This window comes from Ammospiza nelsoni, chromosome 10 (genome assembly GCF_027579445.1).
Source record: "Ammospiza nelsoni isolate bAmmNel1 chromosome 10, bAmmNel1.pri, whole genome shotgun sequence".
Taxonomy (NCBI): domain Eukaryota; kingdom Metazoa; phylum Chordata; class Aves; order Passeriformes; family Passerellidae; genus Ammospiza; species Ammospiza nelsoni.
In genome coordinates, this window is record NC_080642.1 from 18915767 (window position 1) to 18935675 (window position 19909).

At 44.4% G+C, this 19909-nt stretch overlaps 2 protein-coding genes across 5 annotated transcripts in view; both read right to left on the reverse strand.

The window, feature by feature from the left end:
* Positions 1-898: 898 nt before the first annotated feature.
* PROC (protein C, inactivator of coagulation factors Va and VIIIa) lies at positions 899-9259 on the reverse strand. Its single transcript, XM_059479301.1, has 9 exons — positions 9208-9259; positions 8763-8846; positions 8227-8387; positions 7283-7307; positions 6655-6765; positions 5823-5963; positions 5361-5470; positions 4359-4476; positions 899-1561 (listed from the first exon to the last, which is right to left on the reverse strand). The coding sequence occupies exons 2-9, from the start codon at positions 8827-8829 to the stop codon at positions 999-1001; spliced, it is 1296 nt and encodes a 431-aa protein (XP_059335284.1). The 5' UTR covers positions 8830-8846; positions 9208-9259; the 3' UTR covers positions 899-998.
* Positions 9260-11180: 1921 nt separating this feature from the next.
* DGKD (diacylglycerol kinase delta) overlaps positions 11181-19909 on the reverse strand; it is a 59704-nt gene continuing 50975 nt past the window's right edge. For 3 of the 4 annotated variants that reach the window (XM_059479104.1, XM_059479101.1, XM_059479102.1), the window contains exons 25-30: positions 19042-19153; positions 18787-18879; positions 18330-18449; positions 17886-18003; positions 16515-16645; positions 11181-15398 (exon numbers count right to left, since the gene is read on the reverse strand). In XM_059479104.1, the coding sequence (XP_059335087.1) occupies positions 15309-15398; positions 16515-16645; positions 17886-18003; positions 18330-18449; positions 18787-18879; positions 19042-19153 (664 nt within the window). In that variant the 3' untranslated portion in view covers positions 11181-15308. The remainder of the gene's footprint in view (positions 15399-16514; positions 16646-17885; positions 18004-18329; positions 18450-18786; positions 18880-19041; positions 19154-19909) is intronic. The other variant, XM_059479103.1, reaches the window with a different exon arrangement.

Here is a 19909-nt window from a genome sequence, read left to right on the forward strand (position 1 = left end):
CTAATTATGTTTAACAAGTCTCAAGTACTAAGATTACAAACAAGTAGAAATTGTGATATTAAACCTCCTTGGACTATTGCTACTTCCTATGGACTAACTGGATACACACACAGAGGCACAAACAAACATGGATTTTTCAGTAAAAGCATCAGCAATGCTAACACAGCCTGCAGCCCATTGCATCCACCAGAAAAGGAATGAACAGAAGTGTTTGCTTACTTGTTAATTAGAAGAGAATTACAGACTTCATGATAAATAGAGCCTGCAAAAGCTTGGAATTAAAGTGGGGTTTGTTTTGTTTTGGGTTTTGTTTGTTTTTGTTTTGGTGTTTGTTTGGTGTTTTGGGAATAACACTAAAGAGAGTTCCCATTCTCTTTTAAAGAAGTTTGGGAGGGTAAAATCTGGCATCAAGTGTGAAAAGAATGGAAAACACAGGTAAGTTCCAGCTACCTGCTGACTCAACAATCTGTGAACACTGGAGTAAGGTGTGAAGAACTGGAGGATGTAATGATGTAATAAAAATTTCACTGGGTTGAAAGAAAAATCATACAAATACCAAGCAAACCAAAAGAGTTACTGTGGGTAATCCCTGCAGTACAGCTGAAATGACAGAACTGCATCTCTAGGGTTATTTGCAAAACACTTTTCTGTGTTCCCTCCTGTCTTCACCCCAACCACTTCAGACATTTTACACAGCTGATATTATGGAGTTGTCTGACCATGGACAACCTTATTTTCTACAATGTAGATGCTGTATGGACAGCATCTCGGCTAACAGAGCATATTTTCTTGCCTGTAAGGCTAAAGTAGGACCATGCCACAAATAAACAACACAACCTGCAACAAACCAATGTAAATGAGAAAAAAAAATAGATACCAAGGAAGACAGCACACAAGGTTAACACATACTCAATATTTAATACTGAAGATCTGACAGTACATTATAGTGTATACTGTCACTAGCACAGAGTCACAACATTCCAGACTCTGGATCAGAATTAACCCTTCAAAGGAGCTGACTTATCTATGTGGTGCTGGATCCACTCAAGGTACTGACTAACTTTGGTGTAGACTCCAAATTTCCCCTTTCTTCCACAGCCTTCACCCCAGCTGACCAGCCCTACCAAAAACCAAGTATCCTTGTACCTAGTGAACATGGGGCCGCCACTGTCCCCATGGCAGGAGTCCTTCCTGTCCCCCAGGCTCCCAGCACACAGCATGTTGTCAGAGAGCTGGGAGTGCATGGCCTGGGCGCACTCATTGCGGGGCACGATGGGGATCTGGATGTACCTGAGGAAAGTGGCGTAGGTGTGGTTAGGCTCGCTCATGGCGCCCCAGCCCGTCACCACCGCCTGCTTCCCGCTCCTCATCAGCTCCTGTTCCGCCAGGTTGCGGGTGGGAAGGCAGATGGGGAGGGCGTATTTGTAATACATCACGTGCTCAGCCAAGTGCAGCATGGCTATGTCATTATCTGAGGTCGTCTTGGTGTAATTTTCGTGGGTCACCCATTTATCAACCCAAATGGTTTGCTCATCTGCCTCAGGACGGAAACGGAATTTACCTGGAAGAGCAAACAAGATGGCAGATGCTGTCAAAGCTTCCTTTACTGTGAAGACCAAAGCATCTGGAATACACCGGGTATTAGGACTGCACTCCATGTTTTTACTTCTCTTGTAATACAACTATTTGTGTACTAAGTTAACAGTGTTCTTAACAGGTGGACAAATCTCTAAACTTTTCATATTTACAGAAATCATGAATACCTCTACAGCACTAAAGCTCTGGTCATCAGCTGAAAAACCAAATTGCCCTGTGGTGTTCATATTTCAGTACACTTGTGCAGTGTGAGTCAGGAGGAACACAACCACCTTGGAGCCTGCATTCAAAGCTGGGAGAGCAAGCACACCACAAAACAGGACATTAACAACAGGATATGAGCTTTACACCGCATAGCCAGGGCCTGAATGGCTGAATGTCAGCATTTGTAAGATAAAGTTGACTGACAGGAAAGATTATTCCTTTCTGAAATCTTACATCTGTATTTTAAGGAATTTTTCAGTGCTGAAGATTCCTCAGTTGCTATTTGTGCTACATGATCATGGCTACTTCATGGGCCAAGCAGTTATGGAACAGCAAGCAACAATCTACATTGAAAAGGGCCAGAAATGAAGGCATTTGTGATACACTGCAATAGGAAAGGCAGGGCTAGGTTTTCTGGCAGGCTGTCAAGGAGATCTTGCAAGTTTTTTACTGTAAGGAGAGTCTCCAACCACAGGGACTTACAAACCACAGTAGTTACAGAAATATATTCTCAAAAGATCTCTTAATCCCAGTTTTGGATCTTGGTCTTCCCGACCATTTATTTCTGAGTCTCTCTCCTTGCTCCTCTGCAGACAGACAATGGACAGTTCACATGTGGCCAGAGCAGACAGCTGAACCTGCTCTGATGTCTTGTGCTGAGTGGCACCAGCCCCTGATGGATTTGCTAGTACTGAGCAACAATCACAAATCAGTTTTTCTCTCCCATCACAATCTCTTTGCAGTGACAGTGTCCACGGCACCCTGAGGCAGCCTGAAGCCAGTGTGGCTGGGGGCTGGCTGGCAGGGCTTTATTCCTGCCTTCACAGATACAAACTCTGCTTTAGGCCTCAGAAATACCTCTGGACTCAAGCACTATCAGACCATCTCCTCTGAGGGAGGCAGAGTGGCTGTGCAGGAACACGCCTGCTGTGGGGCCACACACTCTGTACACCAGCACAGCCACCAGCTGTCTCCATCCTGAGGCACCCACCAACCACTGGGTGACACCTTCTGCCCTGCAGTGACAGACTCCCTCACCCCCAGGGGGACACTCTGACTTCTGGTCAGTTATCCACCCCCAGAGTTTTAAATTCCAAAAATCCTGGATGTACACCTGGAGGTACTGAACCCAGAGGCTGTGGAAATGCATCAAGTTCCTTCTACACAATAAGGACCATCATAATCTTGCTGCTGGCACAAAAGTATTAACTGTGAAGGCAGAAACATGATTTTGAATTTAATCATTACATCCACCTAACTGTTCAATCTTCTTGGAGTTCTGAACACACTTCTGGATGCTCTTAGGCTGGTGATGCAGGAACAAGAGTCACAAACAGGAACATTGTGTTACACTCAAATCCATCTTCCAAAACTTCAGCTACTCTGAGAACTAACTTTCTATTTCAGACACGAAAAAGCCACATGAGTGCTGCTACAAGACTTCTCCTCAAGCTAAGTGTAAACTCAGATGCAAGTTTCCCCTGCAGTTGCCCCTGTGGATGGCAAGCTGCAGTGAGACAAGTCCAGAAGGATGTGCAGTATCCCAGCCTGACAGACACAGGTTGAGTAGCACCTGTGCAGGCTCAGTACCAACACTTTCCTGGCTGTCCACATGCACAGGGCAATGTTTTCACCCAGAACTCTCCTCCTCATCGCTCACAGATGTCTCCAGAGTTTTCTGATGATAACTGTTTTTGTGGTGACAGATGTGTTTCTGTGAAAAGGTGAATATTCTGGCACTAAGAGGACCCAAGGCTACATCACACACTTTTCAATTCATTCTTTATGCTGGATGTACATAAACTTATTGTCTCTGCTCTCTAGCATCTGGCACATCCACAGTGTGTATGGAACATGCACACAGATACTAATTTTTAAGGCTATATACACAGACAATATATTGGCAGGACTCCACAAATACTGGGAATAATCTATCCTTTCACTAATGGAAAGCAAGCAGTTGAACTGTTATGCATCAGCACCAATGCTAGATAGAAAAAAATGTCAAAAAAATCTAAGTGTGAATGAAACACTAATTACCTTTGTTAATTCAGGAGAAGTGCTTACTTGACATAGTGACACTGTGTCATGCTCCAGGGCAGCAGAGCAGGTAAAGGCAGTGTTGTCATTCTGCAGCACCTCTCCAGTGAAACATTCTTAAGTAACAGTGTTTAAATACATTAAAAGGCAGGAAGAGACCCTGTGACATTCTCCTTCTGGGATCAAGACTTTTTTTCAATATTGGGATGGTCTTAAATATTTTCATCATCAGAAAAACACAGGTAGAAGAGACCAAGACTTTCTACTTTACAGACCAGCAGCAGTGCTCAGTAGACATCAGCTCGCTTCCAGAGTAAGGCTCAAATAGCTCAAATGAAATCAGATTTTTACTAAACTTTGTTTTAAGCTAAGGTGCATATTAAATAGTGCATAGACAGACCACTCCTACAGCCAAGGACTTTTGTCTTCAGAACTTGCCAGTCTTTTCCCTGAGATGACAAATGTTAAGAAATAAACAGTTATATTTAAAAAACACAGGGACAGGTGATTTTCCATACCAAGTTTAACTTTGAACCCCTTGTGTTCCTCAAGGCAGTGTGCTGCTGTTAGGACCCAAGATGGATGGATGAGAACACCCCCACACAGAAACATCCCTTTGGTATTTTGCAGCATAATCTGAAACAAGACAAGGGAAGTGTGACACTGCATGGAGCACAGCTCACAGTACTCATTCTTCTTGGGTGCTGCCAAATACCCAGACTTAGCAAGCACCAAAGCATGTCATATTCACTGAAGCCAAAGCTCTACAGGGGGACAAAAGCCCTATAAATAGAGTCTTTGTGAAATACCTACAAAAAAGTTCTGAATGTCCTTCCTGAATGAGGGCTGGCTTCATCCAAATCAGCATGGGGTGATGCTGGTCACTGCAAAGAAGCACTTTGTACCCAAAGCTTTAAAATACAGAGCACAAATGAGGGGTGTGTCCCACACCAGATACCATGCATCATCTCAGGCTGCAGCTCACATGGTGTAAAAGGCCCTTTAATACCAAAGGGAACCAGGCCCTAATTATTTGCATTCATTAGTTCCATGGTAAGATCTGTGAGGTCTCCCTTTTCTTTGTGACAAGCCAACCTGTCATGGCGTATTTTGCTGATTAAGCCTGCTAACTTGAATTTATGACAGACAAGGCTTATAAGAAAAGGCAGGAAGATCACCTCCCACTGGAAGGCTGTTGCACATATCACACACCATGAGTTCCCCAGGATGGAGCAACAGAGCAGTTGCTGTGAGTGCCATCGCCATCCTCTCTCTTGACGGTGTTGGCACAGTAAGGTCAAAAATTTAGCAACAGGAACAAGGTCAAGAATCCTCACAGATACTAAATTATTTTTTCCTGCTACTCCAACCTTTGGGATGCTTTTGAAAAAGCAAAGGGAATCTTAACTTCATACGACACCATCAGTAACAAGGCAAGAGCCCTTCTGGAGCAGAGAGGGAGGCAGAGCAGTTCAGGAAGAGCCTGAGCTATTTGTGGCAAAGAATCCCTTTCTCTTTACCTGCCAAGGGCTGCCTCCCCTTCTTCCAACTGTTCCATCAATGAGCCGAATATTGAAGTCTGCTTTGGCTTCAATGTAGTCTGACTTCACTCTTCCACAGGGGAACTCCACTGCAGGAGAGGCAGAGAATTCACTAGCAAAGTCCAGGTCACCCAATCCTCTTTTTAGAGGACTTCTTCTGTCTAACCTAGGCAATATTGTTCAGAGGCTTCATGGAAGTCCCTCAGTGCTTGGCAGAGGAGGCAGTCTCCTGATTCCCTTTTATGTCTCCCTGAGACACACATGGATAAATGGCCATAAAGTGGGTATGGAGCTGGGAAATGCAGGCAGAGTTACTCTTCAGGGAACAGATGTTTTGAAAATGAGTACAAAGTGCCCTGCAGACAAATCTCCCCTAAAACTCTTTTACATCAGTCTGAATAATCCTCTGCCAAAGCTGCACTACAAACACCCTGCTCTTACCTACAGGCTCACACGTGGTGTGGTCATCCTTGAGCTGATACCCCGATGCACAGCTGCACAAGCGATGCTGCTCAGCAGGGTCCTCCCTGCAGAAATGTTCACAGCCCCCGTTGTCCATGGAACAGTTGCTGTATTTGACCTCTGTGGGAAAACAAACAGCAAGAGAGAGATGGAGCTGGGAAGTCAGAGTCACAGAAAGGTAAGGTGGCAAAGTGACATCGTGCTTCAAGTGGGTAACAGCTGTCAATGGATTTGGAATGACAGTTGTGGGCTTCAATGACACACAGGGCTCTAGACAGCAAACAGACCTAGATCCAGAGTTAGGGAGAGGGGAGATGGAGGAAACAGATTACTGTAGACTGGAGAACAGAAAATGCCCTGTCACTATGTGCCAAGTCCCACAGTGAAAGCTGTTGATGATATGTGACATACAAAGCTCATCCCTAAATATGGTATCCAGCTTTTGTTCAAGGAAGGAACTGTCACAGTAATAAAATATTTGCAGTGGATTGGGTTTTCCCCTGTATTTAAAAACCCCACCATGATTCTCAATTCTAAAGCAAACCCCTGCTTCACAGAGTTATTTCCAATATTGTCCAAAATTTAGATATCTCATACCTTTAAAATTATCCTATGGCAATACAAAGTTAATTTTGCTTTAGATAAGCACAGATAAACTTCTTACCTCATCAAGAAGCAAGAGAGAAACCACTTTAGTAAAGAAAGTATAAAGAAAGAATATGCCATGCAATAACTGAAGTGTCCATCCCTATCACACAGAAATCCCTGTCACAAAGGATGTTATTTTATAGTGGATTAAATGCAGTGTTACCATAACTGCACAAAACCCCCTCCCAGCCTTTGTTACAGATGCAGGAAAATTTTCCAATACTGTCCTTGCAGGTCCCATTGGAACAAGGATTTGGTTTACACTGATCTCCATCTGAAACAGAGGTAGGAAAACTCAGTTGCTGAACCATACAGAGCTCACAGATCAAACAACAACATGAACAGACCCTCCCAAGACTTCCAAGTATCAGCCATGTTTCTGGCACTTAATGGTGACACCTCTGTGGCACTTGGCCAGAGGCAGGGCCATCTGTTTGGGTTCTCAATTACATCTGCAGAGTGAGTGGAGTGGGCAGAAGGGGAGCAAAGAGTAAAGCCTGAAGCAGGCAGGATAGCAGCAGGTTACTGCTGGACCACATCAGGCATGGTTAGAGCATCAAAGCAATTCACCAATTCCTTAACTCTGGGAAGATGACTGATGATAGGTACAGGTGCACCTCAAGTGTTTTAGGAAGGTTGCTTGTATGATAGAACAGGAAAACATCCTCTGCACATCCCTTATGAGAGAGAATGAGAATTTGAATCAGTATATGACACATGGCAGGAGGAAGGCTGAGTACTAGTAACTCCTGAGGAAGCATGGAGAAGTGATTAGCAAAGTCTTTACTTACCTACATACTTGCTCCAAAAATTTAGCTGTGGAGAAATAAAACTTGTATTACAGCAAGAAAACCATTTTTCACAAGTGAGGGATTTTAAGTGTTTTGTGGTCTTGGCCAACAGGACACAGCACTTGGGTCAGTAACATCGGTCTCATTCTTCTTGGCAGTGCAGTGACTGGCACTATAAACCAAGAAAACCAGCCAGTGATTCCCCTGTACTGTCTGTACTAAGCACAGGCTCCCCTGCTCTGCTTGCAGGCTATTTTCTTGGCACTTTCTACCAGGTAGGTCACCTGAGCTCACTTGAGCCCAGTTAGACAAAACATGGGCATTCCAAGGACAGCCCCTCTCTCCTCTGGGATCTGAGGGACAGCAAGGACTGGGTAATCCTATGCTTTGAGCCTACTCTGCTAAAAACAGCAACAGGGAGTACAACCCCACACAACAACGGAGTGTAGAAAGGGGCAGGAATCAGCAGACAGTAAATATAGTGTCCAACTCAAAATAGGAGTTTGGAGAAGGAGAGAAAGAACGTAGTGATAAGAGAAATGTTTGTCACGCATAACTGGGAGACCTGGGAGATACACTGAAAAGCAGCCAGGACTGATGAATGGACAACAAAGGGGAAAGACTGGAAAGACTGGGAAAAACTTAGTAGCAGCAAGAATAGGCAGTGGCGTCAAAGCAAGGATTGGAATTAACGGTCTAGGACCCAAACCTCACCAGGTGAGTCAGGTGGGACATGCTTGAGTAGCCAAACTTTGTGGCCCAGAGAGGGGTAACCTGACAATCACTGTAACACAGGGACACTCTAAACCTTGCCTACACCTGAGGAGTCAGGAAAGATCCGTGTTCAGAACTGACAGCATGATCTCCTGTGCCCTGGATTGCAATATTTTAAGAAAATCATTGATTGGCTAAGTTATCTTATCTTTAAAAACAAACCAACTTACTGTTTCTTCCTTGGTTTCAAATATCTCACTGGCCTCCTCAAAGTCACAGCGCTCTTCAACACACTCACGCTCCACAGAGCCTGCCTTGAGCTCCTCCAGGAAAGCGTTTGACCTCTTCTGGATTCTCAGGACTTGGTTTGCATCTTTACTGCTGTAAAATACTGCAAGCAAAAAGGTGAGAGCAGAAGCAGAGAAAAGAGCTGGCTGAAAACTCCTAGTGGTGCTTCCCAAAGGACACTTAGGAGAGCAAGAGCCTCTCCCCAGTACAGCAAGAGAGGCTGCCCTAGACACCATGGGCTGTCTGTGCTGTGCTGCAAGCTCCAGCCTCTGCCCTGTGGTATCTGACATCTCATGGGGCTCAGCAGGGCTCTGACCAGGCAGCTGCCATGGCCCCAGCACTGTCAACCTCTGCTAAAGGAAGTCAAACCCTCCTAACAGGAATGATTCCAGCTACTCCCTCTGACTAACAGAGGAGCAGGAAATGAAACTGCAGTGACTAGGAAAGGTTGAAGGACATCTCTGAAAAGAATGCTTACTTGAGGTGCAGCAGCCCCAGGAAGAGCAGGCAGCCAGCAGCAGCCCCACAGTGAGGAGCTTCCACATCCTGCAGTAGGAGTCACCTGAGGAGGAGAGGGCAGGCGTGAAGAAGAGCACATTGCTGAGTGACACAAGACCCTGCTGCAAATAGTTCCCACCCAGTCAGCTCAGCCAGCTCACTCACTGGCTCTTCAGAAAGCCACTTCTCTGCTGAATGCTCTGCTGTGCCCTGTCTCTGACTCCAGCTCTGGAGTGGCTGTTCACTAGGGTCCCTCCAGACTGCTTTGTTCGTTCCCTTTAATACATCAGCAGCTCTCCCAGAAAACTTCTGGCCTGTCCTGACACCCTCCCCTTGTCACTGGACATTTTTTACAAGTTTCATGCTCCATTAAAGCAAGCTGTACTTAGAAATCTCAAAGGATACAATACTTTTGAAGCACTTACTGCTTTATTCAGTGGGAATCAGTGTGATCTGTTCTTCCTCCATGAGCTCTGCTGGAACTTAGTTAATCCATAACTTCAGATATTTACTCTTTGGAGTGTCATGAAATGCTTTCTTTTTAGTTGTTAAACAAACAGTGCTCAGGGAGAGCTTGACCATTTACCGGCATACAGGGGAAAAGTAAAACAGCTGAGGCACCCACTCAGCCTTTCTCAAACCATTTTCTCCTTTTGATTCTCTGGTGAGTAAAAATGGTTATATATAATGTGCAAGTGTACATACCCAGTGCTGCAGTCTCTTGAGAGATCCTGCCCTCTTCTCACAGCACACAATCACCCAAAAGAGACACATATTGCAATTTATAAGAGTCCTCTCATTTCGCTTTCTCATCAAAGCTTCCACCACAAAATAGCAAAGGGAACTAAACCCACTGACAGCCCCAAGCAGATACCAGATGCTTGTACCAGCAAATTGCAGCTTATGGTGTCCTGGGTTAGCTCTCATCAGAACAAAGTATTCTATTGAATTCTGAACACTAAGCATTTAGAGAAAACCCCCAATCCTTTTCGGAAATTTTCTTGCATCGGAGGTGGTAGGAACCAGCATCTCCAAGTTCTCTGCAAACAGTGTCTGCAGTGGCACCTCTGTGAGCTGGGCAGAATTCCAGAATCACTGAGGTTGGAAAAAACCTCCAAGACCATTGAGTCTAACCTGTGACCAAATCCCCACCTTGTCACCCAGAGCACTGAGTGCCACATCCAGTCATTCCTTGAACACCTCCAGTAAGGGGAACTCCATATCTCTCTGGGCAGCCCCTTCCAATGCCTAATGACCCTCTGCAGGGTTGAAGATGTTGAAGATGATGTTGAAGATATGGCATCTTCATGCAAATTACCTGTGCACCCAGGAGTCCTCAGGGACACACTGAGTGGGGCAGACAGTTTTTTGCTATTAGCTTCTGCCACATTAATAAAAAAAAGACCAAAATTAATTCACCTGTATCAGAGGAATAAGAGTATCTTCTGTCTCTGCTGTTGCCTTCTTTCCATTTTTTCTGTAGTGCCACTTAAAGCAGAGCCTGACAGGGAATGATGCATGTGTGAATATACACAGTAGTTCTTATTTTCTCCTTATTCTGGCTCCAGGTAACCAATGAAAAATAGTAAAATGAAAATTTTACCACTTTCATCATGCAAGAGTATGTAACATCAGAATGATGTTCCTGTTCCATACACTACTCTCTCCATACTTCTGTTTAATTATCACATACAAAGACGTTTTTCACACAGAAAATATTCATGACCATTGTAACTTACTTTGCACCTACTTTGTGACAGTACTGTGGAACTCTACAACCATCCTGCCAATTTAAATAAATCTGCTGGAAGTTTCCTATCAGCATCTTATGAACACACCAATCTGCACAGACAGAAGAGAAAGCTTGTCACAATCCACTCTATGAACTGCTCACCCAAACACACCAAATTTTTTTGTTTCAAGTTTACAGGTGTCATTTATAACACTCAGTTCCTACATTTCACAAGAAAATTCACTTCTCCCACATTTCTGTAAATTATTCCAGTCACTGTACATACCACCTGCAATAAATGGAATACACAGCTGGAGGAGAGAACAACTGCTCCCATCTCATCCTGGCACTGCACCATGGCCAGGAACAGCACCTGAGGAGGGGTAACCAACACAGCCCTGCTGAGTCTGACAGTGTTCCCATTGAGCTGTGGGTTTGCTGTCAGCACAGCTTTGATCAGATGAGCACCAGTAGAAGCATCACATTTAAAATATCATTTGTTCACTACAAGACATAGCTAAAAAAATTAAACTGATGTCTTCTACTCCATGCCAATTAAAGCAACCCAAAAAACACTACAAAATTAGCCTACAACACTTACATTTACCATTTCATTCCTCTCTAAGGAAAAGCTCTGAACTTCTGATGCAAGCCAGGATAAAACCATTTGATCACAGCACAGGTTTTTATTAGCTGGTTCCCACTTGATGGGCACAGCAGCCCTCTCACAACAAAATCAGCAACAGAGAATCTTTACTGGAAGCTCGGAAACGTTTACTTTATATACAAGAAAAACATATTTACAACAAGTAAACTATGTACAAAAAACCCCAAGAGACATTTCCATGGTAATCACTGTATAAATTAACAAAATAAATAGGAGGGAAGCAGGTCCCATTGTTAAGGCACAAAACCTTCTTCCCAAGACTGTACAAGGATTCACTCGCTTCCCGATGCTTTCGACAGGATCACAGGAATGGTGGGGAGACCCCTGAGGAACAACGGTCGGTGGACAATGATACAGACATGCAGTCACTGCTGACAGTTGTAGAAAAACATAATTTTTCATACTTTCCTTTTTTTTTTTTTTACAGTACACACATCTTAAGATAGAAAATATGTCTTGTAAACAGTCTGTTTTATAAATCACATCGCTATTATGCACATTTTTAAATAACACTAAAACAATGATCGAAGCTTTCCATATGATATGGGGGCAGAAGCAGATTTAGCACTGACACAGAAGGCCTCAGCAGAGCTGGAGGTGCCAAGCCAGCACCTCCAGGCACCCAGCAGCACAGCTCCCCTTGGCCACTGTGCTGGCTCCTGCTGACATCCCACAAGGTACAGAAGAGAGGCTGTACCAGCCCTCCCGAGGGCAGCCAGGGCAGGGCACTGCCAAGAGCCAAACCTCCCTCCAGTCTCCACTGCACACAATCTCACTTAGCCCCAACCATCATTCCACAGAATCTGCCATTAAATATCCAGGATGGTGCCAGAATGTGAGAGAACAGACTGAGGCCTCTTCCAAGCAGAAGAAACCCTGTGCCCAGCTCACTGCAGCCACTGCCAGGGTGAGGGATGTGAACAGAAGGTGCTGTATGGCTTTCACAGGAGCTGTGTTTCTTCAGGGACTAAACACCTGTGTGATATGTGCAGTTCTACCTTCTCTCAGGCTGGTGCTCCTGAGACTGCTGGACAGTCTCTTTTTGGCAAAGCAGCATATTTTTTACTAACTGTTGCTCCTGAGTTTTTCTCCCACAAAAAATCATCAGATGTCAGAAGAGAAACTCAGAATAGGCAGTAGCCAGGAGTTCTGCCTGGCTCTCCACTTTGCAGATAGAGCTCACTGATATGCAACACAAATTGTCTTCATCTATTCACAAAAATCTTGCCAACAGAAATCTGCATTGTTCCCAGTGAGACATACAGAACTACAACCCTTTGGGGTTTCTTAGATCTAAACCTTAATAAATATCCAAAGGCACTCAGGTTAAATGTGGATCCCATTTTCTAGGTCTTAGAAGAAGGAAGAACTCCCTTCCTGCCTCTGATAAGTAAGACAGGAATATAGTGGCTGTTAACCCATTGACAGATGTGCATGTGCACAAAAAGGATCTGAAGGCATTGACACACAGATCAAAAAAGCAACAGAAATGAAGATGCATCTGTGCAGGCCTCATCACTCATGTAAATGACTAATGGCCATCAGGTCCTGATGGATATGGCATGGATTAAGGAATGCACCTGAATGTAAAAACTCTTTGGATTCCTCTGTTGCTCTGGGCAGGAAGAGTAGAGAGGAGCTGTTTCTATGGAAGCAAGAATTTAATCCCTCAAGGATTATGCAAGGCAAGAGCTTATTGTTTATGCATCTTTAACTATGAGGCTGCTGGGGAAAGTTCACAGAACAGCTCCTTCACTGCAGATAGGAACAAACAGAGATCTCACCTCTTCTCTGGGGTTATCATCTGCCTCAGCCCCTGCTACACTCTCCTGGAAGGCACATGGATGTCCCAGAAACAAACAGTTCTGGGATAGACAGTGGGATGCTCACACTGTGAGGTCACTGCACACCACCACTGGGGATGGCTGCATCCTGGGGCTCTCCTGAGACTTCTCCTCATTTCCATTCAGATGCTGCTCTGTGCCTCAACAAGCAAGTGGGGCAATACAGTATGCTTGCAATTCTTACCTACCTGATACCTCAGGAATTCAATATAGTTAGAGGGAGTCTGTACTGATAAATAACAAATACAGCTGTGGAAGCAATTGCCAACATATACATAGGAGAAATACATTCAGGGCAAGGCTGGACATATTTCCTGCTCAGGCCCCACAGTATTTATACTGTAAATGTCTCTAGCATGTTTAGTCTTCTTTTACCTTCTCATGAGTTTTAACACAAGCCCTGTCACTCACCAGGCTGTGAGGAGACACATGGGTGAATGTGTCTGGTTACAACAGACAGGCAGAGTCACAATAACCCTTGGTGAAATACTAGGGAATTCAATGGAGTTTGCCCAGCCAAAATAAAATCAGCCCAGAGCCTTTATAAACTGACAAATCATTACATAAATTGACTTGACTGATTGTTATTAGACTAGAGAAGTGATATCAATTTGATAAAAATCTTTACTTTAAAATCCTTTACTTAAAAAGTAAAAAAAAGAATTATGTCCTCAGCAAATTATCTTTTATGCCACTGTGCATGTGGACTTTTCTGTCTGCAGACACAGTCAGACAAATGCCACTCTGTAATAATAAAAAAAAAATACACAGAAAATGACTGAGTAATTAAAAATTTCTGCTGTCTCTCAATTTCACAGCACTGACTGTCGCCAAATTCCCTATGCAGTGATAAAGATGGTGATGTAACTATGCATGCTGGTCTTGGGCTTTAACAGCCACCCAACTGAGGTCAGCCATCTAGAAACTCTGATTCAGAGGCACTAATTTTTCCATGCTCCACTGTTGCTGGTACCAAAGGCAATTTATCTACATGTTCTAGTTTTCATTATAATGCTCATTTGCTTGGTAATAATCCTCCTCCTCTTAGTGCTCTTACAGAAGCCCCAATGTTTGACAGCATATGGAATCTTTTAGGGGTACAGCCCAGGAGAATTGAGCTACTCTAATCTTTTGTATCGCCCTGGAGTGAAAGAGCAAGGCAGCAAGAAACAGAAGCAAGGTGGAAAAGCTACTGAGACCTAGACAGGTGAAAAGATACAAGTACTAGACTTAAATCACATCTTTTGTGACAGAAATAGTTTTCTACACTGCAAGCTGAAGTAAAGAAACAGCTCTCATGTCTGTGGCCACAGAAGTGGTACTGAACAGGCAGGAAGCTACACCTGGCCATTGCCAGTCATGCTGCTCCATCCCTCAGGATGAAGCAAGCTGTCCTAAACCTCCCTTCTTGTGCAGGACAAACAGCTCATTAGCTCTACTCTCTTTTTTACCTGGTCCCCCAAAGATGAAATCAGAAGAAGGAATGTCAGAACTGATCTCCTGTAACTATTCTGCTCTCTGGAATTTTCTTTTCTTACTGCCACAAATTGTCTGTGATGACTCAGCAGCACATTTTTGGTGAAAACCTAAAGGTTGTCCCATTGCCCCTGGCTGGTAGAGGAGAGCAGGCCCAGCAGAAGGCCCTGCCAGCTGGTGCAAATCCTGTCTGAAGCACATGCACTGTTTGTTGCAAAAGCATGAGTGAATGAGAATCACTTGATATTCACTGGAAGAGGTCTGCACTGGCTTCGAATTTCAGATGCAAATTACACACAACTACAGATGCATTTAAAAGGGAATAGTAAGATGAAAGGAGAGGCTTTGTCCCACTTAAATATGCTAAATACAGGTGTGACACAGAGATGAGCAGGAAAGTTTTGGATCTGAAAGGACTGTCAGATGCTCCTGAATTAAGACTGGCCGATACATCTTTTGCCCTGAATGATTCTACTGTGATGAAGTTATCCAGTAAAGGTATCTGTGTTGCAGTTCTCAGGAGTCCTGCACTGTCCCTGGAACCAGAACTTCCCACGACACAGGACATGGCTCTTCAAACAGTGAGTGAGTTCTCTCCAGGAGGCTCTGCCAACCACAGAGGAAGTGCCTCTCAAATGGATGCAGCCATAACCCCACAGGAAAAAAGTAGCACCATGCTTGGTTGATATGAGCTCTGAACAGCTAAAATCTGGCTGTTCAGCAGAGATAGTTGTGAGCATATCTGCTTTGTGAGGTGACTGCTGTGCAGTTAGTGAGAATGGTAGACACAGGCTGTGAAAACAGAGGCTAAGCCTCGCTGGCAGGAGTACTCCGGCTCAGCTCCTTGATCCCGTGCAGTATCCTCTTCATGTGACCCACTTTGGTCACTCCCAGGTCCTGGAAGAAAAAAGAAAACCTTACACTAAGAGAAAGGCAGAAGGAAACTCCAGAAGGTGACCAAGCAACAGTTACAAACTAGCCAGCCAGTTACAAAGAGAGGAGGAAACCAACCAGAAAAATTCCAAACCTGAGGGTTATATACAGAGCCTCAAACCAACACGTCAAAAAGCTATTAAGGAATGCAGAGTGGGCACAGAGCAATGCAGAGACACAACTCTGGACTGTTAGCCAGAAACATAAATTGTTTGGGCTGTCAAAGGCTGTGAGAACAGGAAGAGCACATAGATGTCAAGGACCAAATCTAGAAGCCAAAACATGCAGGAGGAACTAACCAGTCACATGTGATAGCTGGGTACCATGCAACAAACACAGGCTGTAGGTGGATGACATGCAGAGGGGTCAGTTACACAGGTTACAGCAAACATCACCATGGGAAGATGGTAAAAATGATAAATAAAGGTTCAAGGGGCATTGAACAAATGCCACACACTACTTCAAAAAAACTGTTTTCCTGCTCTATGCAAGTCACCAGAATGAGACACGAGTCTCTTGCACATGCAAACCACCACTTCCAATTTCTCTCAGTAGAAACAATGTCTCCTGGTGAGGAGATGAAAAGCTGTGCAATGTGGCTACTAAGCCCTCTTAAAAAAGATTCTCTCCATCCATAAGGCTCATCAAAGTGCACAATCACTTCTTCTTGTAATAAAGAAGTATGATGATCCATTTGTCCAGTCACTGCATGGTAAGAACCAAATCTTCCCAATTACAGCACCTTTTGCAAAGATGGTACAGCAGTTGAGACAAACTTCCCTCATTAAAATCAGACACTCTCAAGAACACTATTGGCAATCTGTGTGCTGGACTGTATCACATCTCCAGGAAGCTGTGGCAGAACTGGACAGCTGGTCCCTCAACCAGCTCCTCTACCTCCCTGCCATTAAAAACCAGGTGACCCAAAACGGTGAGAAAATAAAACGAGGCTGTAGTGAACCTGTTCATCTTGCCAAGGCACCTGGAATGAACAGCAGGCAGACCACTTCCAAGCACATTCAGCACAGGAGGTCATGCAGATGCAGCTGGCTATTTCTCATGAGCCGACCGTGAAAGTACCTTGAGGTCCCTCCGTTCAAGGTGCAGGAGCTCAGAGCCCCGGACGTCATGGCGGATGAAGATATCCTTATACTCACAAAGACTGAGGTGCTCAAGCCACGCCGCAACCTCCTCCGTCCCCCAGAGGTGAACTGTTAGAGATGGAAAAGCAGGAGTGCATTGAGTACCCAGAATCCCAGGAGACAGGGAGAGATGAGGACACCACAGCACTCAGTGCCAGAGGAGGAGGGCAAGCAGGATCACAGCCTCTAAATAAGGGGAGGGCAGCACAACCTTTGATCTCAAATGAAGGAGGTAGGGCAAAAAAAGGTAAGAGATGTTCTCTTAAGAAGAGGCCTGCTGCAATACAGCCAGGAGGAAGTGCATATTTGTTTTGATGAGATGGCATATCTTTTGATAGGGATAACTTTCTTCAAGTTTACCCCCGTGTTTAAGAACAGTAAATTAATTGTCTAAATTCTGTGTACAAAACAACAGATTCATAAAATATATGATGGAGAATCACAGTGCATATTAATTTGCACATTACTATGTGCAACCACTTGCACTCAGTAAACAAAATGGCAACCTCTCTCCCCCTTGTCTGAGGGAGAGAGGAAGAGTTTCGACTTCCACCTTCTTGCAGTCTCTAAATAAGAGAATAATAGAATTTCCAAGTTTTGGGAGGCAGTGAATGAACATCAGCCTGTCAGACAGGAGATTGTATCCACAACTCCATGGCAGAGGACAGGACCCAGAGCCAACAGAACAGGTCATACTTCTGAATTTTGGAAGAAAGCCTTCATAAGGAGAGCATAAACCAAAAATCAACTAGACCAATTTAGAGAGAAAGTGTCTTGAATGGCAATTTGTTGATTCGTGGCCAGTTTTTATCTACTGACCAATAGGATTAAAGGTCAGGGAACACCTGTGGTGATGCTGATCCCCAGCCAATTAGACATGAAACTTGATTAAAGCCTGAAGGTGAATCAATGAGAAAAATATCATTTACTGTATCATAGAGAACAAGCAGTGAAAAGACTGGAGTTTTGCGGACTTGGGCCCCACAGTCATTTTTATACTTAAAATGCCGAAATCCTCAAATTCACTTCCCTAAGCACCCTCTGAAATATCCATGAAAATCTGCACAGTGTAGGGGAGAGTTCTTCAGAGGGCACCTCCTGTTCCTGCTCAGGAATGTTGGCATGGTACAGGTGGACCATGACTCAGAAGGGAGCAATAGGCTGTTTGCCACATGAAAAAGATTGACTAGACCTGCAAGAAGAGGCAGATGCAGGTGAAACAGAAGGAGAGGATGTGTGACAGAGAACAGGAAGTGGTGTGACCACACTGATGTGACAAAAAGACACAATGAATGAGCAGACTTGGTACCCGGCAATCCCATGCTACTGAGAGTCTCCTTATTTTTGTTGTTCTTCTCCTTTTTAAACTTGGTCACCAGGCGGAATTTGCCACTGCGGCTGCGTTTAGAATAATCCAGCATCTGGTTCTGCAAGAACAGAAGGGGAAAATCAAGCACACATAAACTGACTGGAATGGACTAAGAACAACAAGCTCAGCTCCATGATCTTGTAAAGAAAGGAAAAGAAAATCCTGAACTCATTCTGATCAAGACAGAAAAGGAAGCAGAGAAAGTTGATCCCATGTTACGCAAAGGATCTTGGCAGGAAATTACTTTCTTTAGCCCTAGGGAGTCAAGTTTCTTTCTTAATAATTTCTTCTCATATCAGTCATACAGTAACAGGAAGTCAAACACACAGAGGCAAATAGGGAAAAAGAGAACAGCTAGGGAAAAACAGCCTTGGTCCTCCTCACCTCCTCATCACAGGGCTCCATAAGCTGCCACAGCCAAGGGATGTCTGCCAGTTTCCTCAGCTGGAGATCCATGTCTGCCAGGGCTGCCTGGAGCTGCTCCTTCTGTGGAGGATCTAATTGCTGGATCAGGAATAGAAGAAAGGCAGAGTTAAAAGCTTCATGGTAAAACACACAGCCAGACCCTCGCCTTGAAATTCCCAGCTAACAAAGCAGTTCCTCTGAAAGGAAGTGCAGAGCAAGTACTCTGCCCAGACCAAGTTAACAATTCTTATATTTTCTGAGCTCCAAGCTCCACAGCACACCCATGTAACAAAATTTTCTGTAGCAAATGATTCCTGGATGATAACATCTAAACTGACTTACAGAGTCCAAGACCAGCAAAATGCTAGGGTAAGGCAATAGGAGGAAAGGAAAGGAAGTGAGAGGCTGCTTTTTCCTCCTGCTTTGTGCTCCTTACCAGTGCCATCTTGCCTGCCAGCAGCAGCTCTGTCTCATTGTGCAGGGCTTTGACATTATTCACCATCTCTACAACAAGGCTGCAGTTCAGACCCTGCAGGGAAGCAATTAATGTACAAGTTAAGCTTGGAAGTGCACAGGTCTGAGCAGTCAAAAGGAAGAAGTCTTAGACTAACAAAGCCTACTCTTGGTCAGAATGGAAAACCAAGAGCTCTGGAGCAAGGACAAAATGGGAGATGCCAAGTGAGTGCAGTACCTCTGTAGACTTGGATTTAGCGTAGACTTTGTCCATAGACTTGGAGCTGGCATTGACAGCATGGGCAAGCTCCTGTTCCATGTCCTGATAGGACTGAGCTATTTCCCGAATGCTAAAGAGAGAATTACAGACTGGATCAGCACATCAGACTGCATACGTTCAAATCAGGAGATCTCTCCTGACTGGGTATCCCATTTAAACACCACCCAAGTGATGAGCTGAGCTGGGATCACAGCAGGGGCACAGCCTGTGGCAAAGCAGGGCAGCTCTCCTGCCACACTGAGCATGCACAGGCAAGGAAATGAAGCTCTCTCACAGGCACAACATGTTCAGTTCTGCAGACAAACTGGGATCAGTTTGAAATACAACCCAGACATTTCAGTATGACCAGAGTGATGTGAAAGGCAGCTGCACTTACAGCAACCTTCTCTAATGACTCTGGGAGCTTTCTCTCAGAAGCCCAATGGAATGCCTGACTAAAGGATGAATAGGTAAGCATACATTCTGGGCATTGTACAAAAATTTCTGCTAGGCATAAAGGTTACAACAACCCAGCTGTCACCCGAGCTTCTTGAGAGGCTTTTGTTTCTCTTCTGAAAAAACTACTTTATATTCAAAGCCAACAGGTTCTTTCAGGATTAAAGGATCTGTGTTTGCTCATGAAAGTAAAATTTTTTGTTCAAAATGGCCTAAGAAAGTTTATCCAGCTTTAGTCCTTGTTTAGCTGGGACAGTGAACAATGAATGATGCTACTTCTCAGTAACATGAACCAGCAATGTAGCTGAACAGGAGCCTCTCCAGAAACAGGAAGCAGGACAAGAACTCCAGGCCCTAAAGGAGGCTCTATTCACCAACAGCAAGTTGAGTC

Bases quoted from the DNA above. Each gene is read 5' to 3' on its own strand.
- PROC (XM_059479301.1), bottom strand. From the start codon at position 8,829: ATGTGGAAGCTCCTCACTGTGGGGCTGCTGCTGGCTGCCTGCTCTTCC. The intron at 6,766-7,282 runs GTAAGTAAAGAC...CCTCTGTTTCAG, and splicing joins TTTTTGGAGCAAGTATGTAG to ATGGAGATCAGTGTAAACCA. The intron at 1,562-4,358 runs GTATGGAAAATC...TTGCTCTTCCAG, and splicing joins GGGGTTCAAAGTTAAACTTG to GTAAATTCCGTTTCCGTCCT.